The sequence below is a fragment of the Rousettus aegyptiacus genome, unplaced genomic scaffold (assembly GCF_014176215.1).
Source record: "Rousettus aegyptiacus isolate mRouAeg1 unplaced genomic scaffold, mRouAeg1.p scaffold_m13_p_17, whole genome shotgun sequence".
Lineage (NCBI taxonomy): Eukaryota > Metazoa > Chordata > Mammalia > Chiroptera > Pteropodidae > Rousettus > Rousettus aegyptiacus.
The window spans coordinates 42,177,876-42,190,442 of record NW_023416292.1 but is presented as its reverse complement, the minus strand read 5'-3'; the positions used below and the strand labels follow the sequence as shown (position 1 = coordinate 42,190,442).

The following is a 12,567-nucleotide window of genomic DNA, read 5'->3' as shown; positions in this document are numbered from 1 at the left end:
CTTAGCTCTCCTAAGCTTTGTTTATAGAAAATCAAATCTATTCTCAAAGAATAAAGAGTAGTTCCAATAGTGTTCAAAATATGTTAACTACCAAAGTGGCTTCTTCAAACAGTCATTTGGATGGACAAGCTATGATATGTTTATTAAAAAATCAGTTACATCCAATCACAACTCATTTCAAATGATACTGAAAATTGGATTCATAAAAAAGCAACAAATAAAATACGACATTTAGAAAATAGCATGAAATATAAATATCTAAACAACTGGGATTTTTTAAATTGAAGAATTAAAGGGTAAATAGTAGTTTAACACTTTGGTCAGATGTGGAGATTTTTTGATGAAGAAGTGAAACCAATAGTTAACCATATTTCTGTATAAAATGCAAAAAGGAACAGGTAACATAAAGGATCTCATCAGTCAGGGAATATTTAGCCAAGGAAGTTTATACAAGGTCGGAAATTTCATATAGCTATATCTGCAAACATCTTGGCTAAACTACGGTTATTTTCTCATATAACATAGTTGTCGTGAGGCTGCTACTTTTTCACATAGTAAAACTGTCTTTTAAAAAGACTAGATTTAATTTCAATTAATTTCCTTTGAATCTTGATGTTAATCTTTCTAACAAGTGGAGAGTGTGTAATCATTTGAAGGCCTAGCAGGTTTCCATTTAATGTCATCTCTTTGCTTATAAACAACATTAGTGCGCTGGAATCAAGATGGTTTTCAAAAATTAAAACCTCTTCCATTAAAGCAACCATCCATTAGAGTAATTTAAAATATTGTAATAATTGACATAGTAATTAGTATTTTATTGGATGGATACTAACTGCATATTTTTTCTTACATATAGATCAAAGAATATAAGGTTTCTATTTTTTTTAAATATTCATTTCATATTGTTATTAAAATTGTAAAAGAAGCAGTCATTAAATCTAAGAGACAAGAAACTGCATAGTGGAAAGAAAAACAGGTCTTTTTTAACTAGCTATGTGAAAAAATTCTGAAGTCATTTAAGATAATTTTGAAAGGTATCAACTATACTTCCTTTGGATACCATAGCCTGTCTTCAAAGAGCATGATGATAAAATAAAAGATAAGAAATCATTGAACAAATATTTTTCATTTACCTAATAAAACTTTAGAACATAGTATGCAATTTTTTTTTCACCTAAGACCTCCATCAATAGAGTTGAAGTGCTGAAGTCTTCCTGTGTGTGTGGAAAGTGTCATCGTGCCGCTCCAATTACTTCTTTCTCTCTAGTCTTAAGAAAATAATACATCTCCTGATTACGTTAAAAAATTCCATTTAGCTTGAACTAGCTCCATCAGAGCAGCTTTAATTATTGTTAAAAATTAATTTGGTTATTTAAGTTTAGTGGGTGTCCATCATGTGACCATTACTCTTCACAACAAATACCTACTACACTCCTTTTTTCTGTTGTATTTCAGAATTTTTTATTAACTTCAGTGACAACCCCATAAGAAATTTAAAAAAAATTACCCATATAATCTCAATGAAGGCACAAGTCATAACTGTACATGAATGAACTGATGACTTTTTATAATTTCTGATGCCCTGGATCAAAGTCATTAAGAAAGTGAATTGCAATAGTAATATTATTAAATTAAATTATAAAAACTCATAGTCATTCAGTGAAAAAAAAGTAGTATAGTACTTATATTCTCTATCTATATACAATAGAGGAGAGTGAACATTTTGTGATAAAACCTTTTGCTAAAAGCAACTGACTTGTTCTGGGTTTTGGTTACAATAGAAATCTCTAACTAGTTTTTATTAATAGAAATAGATGAGTATTTAAATCAGATAAAGGGGATACAGTACTCATTGGGAAGGCTAGGTATAGGACTAACAAACAAAACAAAAAGTAAAAAAAAAAACGTCAGGGTTAATTTATTAAAGTCTTGTCTTCGAAATGTTTTAAAGGGCAATATTTAAGTTATTTATTGACTATCCTCTTCATGAATAAGTAATTGGGGAGCCAGGAGCAAAATTCTTTTCTTCAGAGTAGTTCTCTCTAAAATTTAAAACATCTAGAGTTCAAAAATATAATTTAACAAGGAGATATTTGTAAATTTCAGATACTGAAATTTACTAATAATTTTCATCTGTCCTTTACATAGCTCTAACTTGCTGCATATTTTAACTAATGAGAGCCTACCAAGTAAGATAAAAATCAGATTTTGAAGACACTGAGTTCACTTAAATAAATTAGAATTCACTCGAGTTGACTGACTCAGAGTAGCTACTCAAGAACACAGACCCATAATTAATTTCGAACCTTATTTCTTGGCTAGAATGTCGCCTCTGGTTCTGTTGTAATAGCCATTTCACTCCAAAGTTTTACAAGGGAAATCATGTGGAATACTTAAATCTCTCTCTAGCTAATTCCTTAGTTTTTATGTTCAATATTCACTGAAGCAACTTTAAGGTAGAGTTATTGGATATTTTACCATTAAGATGTTAACACCCTTGTCAAAGCAAGTTCTAGAATAAGAATAGAAATACGCAGTACCACTGAGAAATGACACATTCCTAGAAATGGTAAGAAGACTTCAAAAGCAACAAATTGCCCATTAAAATTCAAGTGAAACGGTAAAAAGGATTTTCATTTATTAACTACAAGGTGGTCTACAAAATTTCGTGATTGTTATATTTCAGTTAAACTCTCAATTAGCAAAAATTTAAGCTATACTAAAATTTAAGAGCTGCTACAACCTAAGTATTTTCCTTCAATAAAAAATTCTGATTCACTGTCTGTGAATGTTTTATGTGAATGTTACCTTTTCAACGAGGCCTCTTTTTTTTTTTTTTTTCACAGCACTTATCATCTTACATACCAGATAATATACTTATGTTTCATATTTATTATATATCTCTCCCCTCACTAGAATGTGAGCCCCATGAGGTTATAGACTTCTGTCTGTTCTATTCACAGAAGAATTCCAAATTCTTAAAAGAATGTTAGGCATGTAATAGGTTCTCAATAAATAGTTATTGAATGAATAAATGAATGAACACTTCTCTGTGATGCATACTGATTAATGAGGAAGGCACATTCTATAACACCGATCCAACTTATGAAAAATATTTTAGCTCTTCACTTTTGAAATGTCAGTACTTTTTCAAAAGCCATATAGAATGTCATAGTTATTAACGTCATTTAAAACTGAATTTAAGATTACTTTGAGTAAAAATCTTTATTCTACTAGTTAACTCACCCATCTACATAGTCCATGTATGTGTATCAAGAAAAGCAGAATTCAAATACTTACTTATATCTCTATTTCCATACCCTTACTTCTCTCTATATTCTAGTGTATTAGCTCTATCATCCTGATACTTAAATATCTTTCATTTGTCTCATCACATCTTACCAAAAAATGCATTTTGTCATTACATAGTTCACTTCTGAGTAGAAATAATTAGAAAAGAAGTATTTCACCTGAAGATATACAAGTGGATGAGCTCTTCAAGAGAAATACCAAAACAGAAGGGGATCGAGTTGGGCAATAAGAGCCAGGGAACAAATGGAATCAGAGAAATGGGAGGGTGATGATAGATGGGTTCAGCCCCTTGAGGTGTATGAAAAAGATCTGAACTAACTAATAAAGGAAATCTGATGGTATTTTTTAAAAAATGAATAAAAACAGATGCTGACTAGCACCCGAGGTCCAGCTGACATTAAACATTGTGAATTTGGAATAAATCCAATTGGCAGAGTTACTTGAATTTCTCTAATAATATTCAGCAGACCAGAAGTATAGAAAATGAAAGATTAGATTAACCCTGGACTAGGGAATGGAATGGGGTGAAATTCAATTACAATGGAAGGGAGATGGAAATAATATACATTATCCACACCCCCCACCCGCAATCAAATGTCAAGCCAAAATTCTAAATTCAAAGGTTTTCTACTCATAACTGTCCTAAGTATACCTTAATACTGATTTTAGTCCATACATTAGTTAAAATTGGTCTAAAAATACTTTCTGGCTGAATGAAAATCTGATTCAAGATAATGATAGAATTGATATGTAATCTATGATTTTGTACCAGTAAAAGCCTAACTGTGGAACTTTCCATTCTTAACAAAATCATTTGGGAGCCAATATTTTACATAGCTTGAGAGTCTCTGAACCACTCCTACCTAGAGCTAAAGGGGAAGTTCTTTGGCAATCATTTTTCATATGATGTTAATCTTTTCATCCCGTTTACAATCTGTTAAAAAAAATTTGCAACTCAACCACATTCATTTCATAAATTCAATCAACAAATATTTAGTGTGTTTCTGCTATACATCCGGCAGTCAATACATTGGGTGACCAGTGTTTTATGAAGAGGCTGGCATGAAAAGATAAATTGAGCCAAATGGATTTCTCCGTTCAAAAATCTGAGCCAACAGATATTAAGCTAGTGAGGCATTTCATTTAGAAATTGAAGCTGAGAGACTGCCATGTGGAAAGGGCCCAAGTGTCACATGGTAAGCAGAAGTTCAGAGAAGGCAGAAACAAACAGTAATCTATGGAGAAGGAAAGAGTGGACGAAACTATAGATTCCTTTGTGGAAGAAACCACATGACCCACAAAAGAGAGATAGAGATCTGTCCCCAGAACTTCCCGATCAGTTCTTACTGTTCCAGTTGCCATGAATGAATAGAATATAATAAGTAGGCTTCATTTTCATCAGGCAGTTTGAGTGATTCTCTGCTTCTTGATCCAAGATAAGCCTAAGCAGAAACTGCAACTTGAGTAATTATTTCACCATACATTTTTATAAGGGCAAATATATTTATATTCTGTGTCCACACACTCAATACACATCTGTGCTTGGAACACATTATGTTGATTTATTTTAATATGTTCTCATACTTATTCTCTTTTTTGAATCCTTACTTTAAGGAATAAGTAGCCTAACTATGTAAGCTCTGAGTAGGCAGGGGAAGACCTGCTTGTTACTGATATTTCCATCCCAGAGATTTGGGGAGGAGTCTGGCAGTGTGACCAGCTAAAATAGTATTGGCTTTATAATCGTAAAATGCTAGATCTGAGTTCTGGCTCTAGCACTAGTCATGTGACTTTGGCTACACTACTTTCACCCCGCCAAAGCTTGGCTGACGTCGATCAAAGTAGTATAAAATTATTTCATTCTTGAGTAGGTATGGAAATACTGTATGTAGCAGCAGCTAGAAACACCACATTGTAAACAGTTGACAATCTTCACCTCCATGTGTGACTTGCCCAAGATCATGTTTGCAAATGAGCAGGCATCTTTTCTGGGACTCGCCTCCAGTCCATGCATTTCTCTGTGTTCATGAAAATAAATTCAGGAGATATTTAAGCCTAGACATTTATCTTCCAGATTTTTCTGGAAGATGCCGTTCATGTTCTTCCTTCTTGATGTCTCAAGGTACCTTATTTTATCATTTCCTTTCCTTTTCAGAAGCATCCTTTAGCCATTCTTTTAGTTATGGGCTCCTGGCAATAAATTATCTTAGTTTTCTTTCATTGAGAATGTTTTGCTTTCTCCTTCATTCCTAAAGAATATAGGATTCTGGGTTGATAGTTCTTTTCTTTCAGCAATTGAAAAATGTTCTACTTCTTTGACTTCATGTTTTCTCATGAGAATTCTACTTCTATTAGAATTGTTTGTCCCCTATAGGTGAGATGTTGTTTCTTGCTTTGAAGATCCTTTCAAGATTCCTTAGTTTTCAGAAGTTTGACTATGATGCATTTTGGTATGAACTTCTTTAGATCCATCATAGTTTAGGTTCATTCAGTATCTAGAATTTGTAGGATTTTGTCTATTTCAAAAAAAAATGGGAAGTTTTCGGACATCATTTTTTTTTCATCCCCTCCTTCTTTGACCTTTTCTCTGGCACTCTGATGACATGAATGTTGGAGCTTTAGTTATAGTCTCGGAGTTCCCTGAGGCTGTTCATTTTTTTCAGACTAAAATTTTTCTCTCTGTTGTTCAGATTGGTTAATTTCTATTGCTCTATCTTCCAGTTCACTAATTCTTTCTTACATTCTCTTCATTCAGTTGTTGAGCCCATTAACTGAGTTTTGCATTTTAGTTATTGTAATTTTCAGTCTTGAATTTTCCATTTAGTTCTTTATATCCTCTACGTTTTTGTTGACATTGTTTTTTTCTTTTGTTATTTAAGTATAGTTGGTATATAATATCATATGAGTTATATTAATTTCAGGTGTGACACATAGTAATTTAACATTTTTATACTTTACAATGTGATCACCCCACTAATTTTAGTAATTTTTTCATTTATTTTAAGCATGTTTGTAATCATTTGTTAAAGTATTTTATGATTGATGCTTTAAAATCTTTGTCAAATAATTCTGACATATTTTTAATCTTGGTGTTTGGCATCTCTTAATTGCATTTTATCATTCAGCTTGAGATCTTCCTGGGTTTTGGTATGGTAAGTGGTTTTCAATTGAAATCTTAACATTTTTGGTATTATGTTAAGAGGCTCCTGATCTTATTTAAATTGTCTGTTTTAGTTGGCTTCCTTTGACACCACGCAGGCAGAAGGGGAGGATGCTGCCTTGTTACTGGCCAGGCACCCTCTCTGGCCCGCCTTAACACCTGAGGGGCATGCCTGCTAGTTACTGCTGGGAGAAGATGGGCGTTCTAGCCCCTCACCAGACCTCCACTGATACCTTCCCAGCTGGGAGGGCCAGAAGTGCCTTTTTACTGCTTCCCCTCAGCTTCATTGACACCATGAAGGGTGTGTGGAAGGAGAGTGGCCTTGTTACACCTGGGTGGTGATGAAAGTCCTGAATTTCCATTAGACCCTTTCTGACACAACCACAAAGAGGAGGAGAAGGGAAACCTCATTAGTGGCAGGTGGCAATGAAAGTCCAGGTTTCCCACATGAGGATACTGCCCGCCTTGTTACAGCCTCATGAGGGCGAAAATCTAAGACTTCACTTATCCTTTCCCTGTACGGATGGATTCAGGGTCACAGTTTTTATCTGCGGTGTTCGTCTAGAGAAAAGCAGTTATTGTCTAATCATAGTTTCTGTCTTTCTAGGCTGCCTCTTTCCTGGTTCTTTGGCCAGAGAGCAGGCTCCTTTGTCTGCACCAGCTGTTTCTGGGTTGCTGGCTTCCTTGACTCTAATTGGGATGAGCAAAAAGAAAACCCAGAAAACTCACTGCTGTGTTGTTCCATGGGTTCTGAGGTCCCTAGACAAATTGACTTCTTTTCACCTTTCAGAGTTTCTTTATGTTAGTTTTATATATAAGAGTTTCTAGTTGTACTTAGTGGGAAGCATAGAGAAAAGTCCATCTACTCTATTTTCTTGGAAGCAGAAGTCAACCTCCATTAGAATTGTGATACATGTTATTTCTGTGTTAGATTGTATTTTATAAGAGGATGTTAAATCTGATTAGCAAATTGGCAACACAAAATATTTGCACTTTAATTTCTTGTCAGAGAATATAAATGATACTAAACTCTCTGTTTCTTAATTACCATCAGTGCTAGGTGGTAAGAAGACATATTAATGAAGGATTTCCTGAGTGGTCAAAGCCTAGCTATCATATAAAAAGTTTTATCCCAGGGTCAAGTCAGAGCATTCACACCTACATACCTGGCCCCTCATAGAAATGCTTATGCTATAATGTGCCAACTACTGTACTGGGCCTATGCAAGCAACATTATAAAAAGAAAGAGTGTAAGTAATAAAAAAAGATTTCTTTCTTTCTTTCTTTCTTTCTTTCTTTCTTTCTTTCTTTCTTTCTTTCTTTTTCTTTCTTTCTTTCTTTTTCTTTCTTTCTTTCTTTCTTTCTTTTTTTTTTTTTTTTGGTAGGGGTTTTATTAAGAGTATAATGCACTACATCTCAAAGTATCCCTTTATGGAGACAATGGAAGAATTTCCCTTACCTTTGTACCATAAAAAGCTGAACTAATTTAAATTTGTATTTTGAAAGCTATGAAGACAGTGATTTTCTTGCTGTCAGGAAGACCAGAGTCAAATTTGTGATCTCTTCTGTAGCAATGGCACAGCTTTTATGTACTGGTCTTAACTTTGACTCTGTTTAATTTTTCAATCAAGATTTTACGTTTACCCAATTTCCTCATGTATTTGTTTTTCTTCTTTTCCAGTAGTACAGTATGAATTTTTGTACCTGATTTCATTTATTTTTTAATCAGAGAGGTGAGTGAACACATTAAAAAAAAGAGAGTTTGTAAGACCTCAATTAGAACAGGGAATGGATCTCAGGGTTCTTCTTGATTCAGAATAGGAACTTAATGAGTGCTGCCATTTCGCCACACTCTTTCCCAAGAGACTCTATAAGAATATACTTGTCACATAATTTACACTGTATTTGTTAGACGAAGCTTTTTGAAGGGACAGACAAGCATGAGTACTACCTGGAGGACTGAAGCTCCGCTGTGGAGAAACTGAAGACCACTTTCAGCTGAGTCAATTCCACCAGTGGCCAAAATGGGAAATCCAGGCAAAGCACGAGCAATGGAGGTCACAGCTCTCAAAGCAATAGGTCTGATCGCTGTGCCTACAGAAAATGAGAATGATCGATGGTTAGTTAGCATATTGACCACTTGAGCATATTGCCTTCTAATCACTATTATGTAATGAAAATGCTACACTAGACAAAATTTAATTTTCTTTATCTCTATTTAAGAAACATATGTTATATATATAAACATTGCTATGTTTCAAAGTATGTTCATTTGTAAATAAATGTGTACTGATTTTAAGTAATTTGATGCTACTATTACATGCAGAAGTGTTATGCTATGCATGTGGGTATAGCAACCCTAGAAATCTCCCATAAAATACATGCGCATTACAATCTTATATGTAGTAATGTGTAAACGATTGTATAAAACATTCAAGCATCTGTTTTAAAAATGACAAAGAGCAGACTTTGAGAAAGAAAAATAATAACATACAGTGCATAAATAGACATACAGCTCTGTGAATACAAATACTCTAAAATTAAGCAAGGTGCTGATGAACTTACGAATTCCATATTGCTTTTTACATATATTTTCTATAATTTGATGGAACATAGTGAGCCTAATCTAATTTTTTCATACATTACAAAGTTAACCAATTAGAATTAACTAGAATTCAGTAATTAGAGATATCGTGTTTAATAGTTTATACTTTATTCAGCCAGATATCACCAACATAGTATTCTCTAATCATAATGAAAATTTCATGGATGGGCAGACCACTTTGAGGTTATACTGTACTAAAGTTGCTTTCTACACTCAAGGATTAACACATCCAGAGTAAATTAGTGCTTTCATACCAGAAGAATATAATTTGACATTTCTGGTGTGGACTCATAAGTCAATGGTCCTTTAAAGGCATTTTCTGAACTAAAAATAGTTATGTTTGTGCAAGAATTTGACATTGCCTTTAACCAGGGCTTCATAAAAACAAACAAGCAAGCAACTGGTAAAATCAGCCTTATGTGATGAGTGCTTTATCATTTCTACTACCACCACAAGCATCTCGCCAGCATTCTCAATACGTACTTATTGGATTTGCTCCCTTTGGGGAAGCACAAAGAAATTTCCTTAAAATCAGTGGTTTTCTCTGTATCTTGTTTATATTTATTTCAGATAAAATTGAATTTATGTGTAATAGATACTTTTGTACTCAACTTCAAAAATGTTTGTGGAAATATCTACTCGTTGCTTCTAAACCAAAAAGTTTTGTCTAGAAATTAGTGTTTTTCAGTCAAGACTGTTCAAAGCTGACCCTTTAGAAAATCATAACTGACATTACAAGGCATTAAATTAGGAAAAATTAGAAACTGAATGTCAAGAGTCTATTCCATTTCAAAGTATATATTAGTGACTTCTTAGTCTATATGTTTTAACCATAAAGAAGGCTAACATAGTGGGCAGAAGAACACTTAGCAAGAACACACACACACACACACACACACACACACACACACACACACAACACATGTTATCCTTGGCTATACTAAAAAGAAATCTAAGAATAAAAGTTAAAATGTTTTTTAGATAATCTGTAACTTAAATAAACCTTTTATGTAGACATATAACTATCTCTGCATAATATAACTGCCATGTTCAATATAAACTAAACTGATGTCTTCTTTACATGCATGTTACTTTGAAGTAATAAAAAATATTGGGATTTTTTTTTTTCTTATTTAGTGGGCCCTAGGGAGTAAAAGAAATTCGAGCTAAGAAGATAAATAATTTATTTCTAACTGCACTATTAGAAGACTATCATTATTAACACTAAAGGGTAAAATTTCAAAGTGTTACACAGGGATTATTCCAATTGATATTAATGGGCAACAAATAGCAAAATCCCAGAACACAGCTTTAAAAATTTAACCAGTTACATTTAAAGGGCAACATTATTACGCAGGTGTTAAAAAAAACGGCAAATCCTTGATGGCATTTGAAGACATTCAATTAGATCGATAAGACATTTTTTATTTTATGTTTTTCTTCCTTTTCTAAAACTTTTTCAATCCACTTAATGAACATGAAAACCTTTCAAACTAATAAAGGTATCACTTTTTAAAAATTAAGAGTAATTATGTTCTCTGAGGAAATGTGATCTAAAAATGAAGAAACTGATCCTTCTGTTGCTAGGTAATAGTAAATTCAGTTTTAATTCTTATTATAAATTCCATTTGATTAGTTTTCTTTATAACTCAGTTGATTTAATATGAAGTATAATCTATCTGTTCTCAGAACTTTTATGGAGAATAGATTTTAAAAATTACTTTCATTCACCACGAAAGGTTTCTGGAAGGAAATTAATGTCTATAAAGAATCTTTCTAAATTATTTGTAGAGATTTATTTTTAGTTTTAAAAAAACAGAAATGAAGAAATAATAGGTCATAAAGAAGATACATATATCAATACCATATAGAGTTGTACATATGTTAATTAAAATGCATAAAGATTTCCAGAATCACAGTGATTAAGAAAAGGATTTTAAATCTGTCACTACTACTATCACTAGTGATTTTAGATCAAAGACTAGGAAAGATGAAGCCAATTTGAGAGGCTCAAGGAACTGAATGTGGACTTCATCTTTAAGAAAATGACAGATTTAAATTAAACAATTGAAATGCTATAAATTTAAATATATTAATAGGCAACACGCAATCTAAATTAAGCCCTCCTCTATATGGGGCGGTCACTGGAACCTGGCGGTAAGTTCAGTTGCATCAGGCCATTGTGCTTCGACTGTGTGGAATGCTCCAGTGAAAATCAAGCCATTCTGAATCCCCAAATTTTGAAACAAGCTACAGTTTTGAAAAAAATTAACAGAAAGTAAAGTAGGTCTCTGAGTTCTAACATTTTGGCCAAGAGTTCTGATTTGTACCAAAAATGACCCATGTGGAAAGAAACACTGATGGACTAGACTGAACTGCAGCTTTTGGTATCTATTCAATCTAGGCCTCATATAGTCATGAAATAAAAATCACTGTTGAATTCATAGATCTTTGATAAACTTCACAGAACACTTTTGGATTGGTATATTCTAGAAAAAACATTTTGGTACATCAGAGATTTTTAATTAAAAGTTAACCAATCTGATTTTGATACATTTTTCTCTTAAGAAAATGATACTATCAACTGTCAAATGTCATGTTCAATGCAATTTTAAAAACACTACCATTACCAATTGGATTATGTTTTGATATGTAAGTACTCATATATTACAACTTAATCAGGTTCCTTACTTAGGCCTTATTTTTCCATCATTCTATCTGTCTATCCAAGAAAAATGTATTAAGAACCTATCTTAAATAAAGATAATTATATCTGAATCTGAAAAGCTTAAAAGAACCACCCCAGCTAGCTAGTTGTGCGCCATCCATAATGTTACCCAAGATAAGTACCCAAAACATTAGCCCCAGAGATCTTAGGAGGTTATTTCAAGGTAAGTAATATGAGTCCAATTATTCATTTTGTACAGATTTCCATTAGGGAAAATTCATATTCACTTAAACATCATACTATATAAATACTATATGCATACATATAAATACTATTAATATGCATTCTAGAAAGAAGGTAATTTGAGGATGAACTAGTTACAATTCAGGCAGACAATATAAACCAGCTGCTTAGGCTGGAATTCTAATTCCACTACTGACAAGCTCTGTGACTTTATGAAAATTTCTTAATTTTGCTTAACCTCTGTTTTTTCATCTACAAAATAATAAAATTATAATAACATCTTCACAGGATTTAGGATTAAATGACTTGATATAATAAGGGTTTATGCATAATAAAAATTATACAAGCCTTTACTATTATAATCTGTACTACCCATGAGGACAATTGATTTCAGAGGTAGCCTTTATTTAGTTAACTTTGATAGTGCCTTTTGTGTTGTTGCTATGGGTTTAGAAATCTAATAAAACCATTTTTTTTTAATTGGAGACAAAAGCATGATGCTTATGATGGTAGAACTTTCTATCCTCTGATACCTTAGGAGAACCACATATCTCCCTCTCATTTTTCTTCTCTTCTAAC

The 12,567-nt window shown here is 32.8% G+C and overlaps 1 protein-coding gene across 2 annotated transcripts in view; it reads right to left on the bottom strand.

The window, feature by feature from the left end:
* Positions 1-12,567, bottom strand: part of DPYD (dihydropyrimidine dehydrogenase) — a 691,841-nt gene that overhangs the window by 129,637 nt on the left and 549,637 nt on the right. For both annotated transcript variants that reach the window (XM_036235253.1, XM_036235254.1), the window contains one exon: positions 8,424-8,566. In XM_036235253.1, the coding sequence (XP_036091146.1) occupies positions 8,424-8,566 (143 nt within the window). The remainder of the gene's footprint in view (positions 1-8,423; positions 8,567-12,567) is intronic.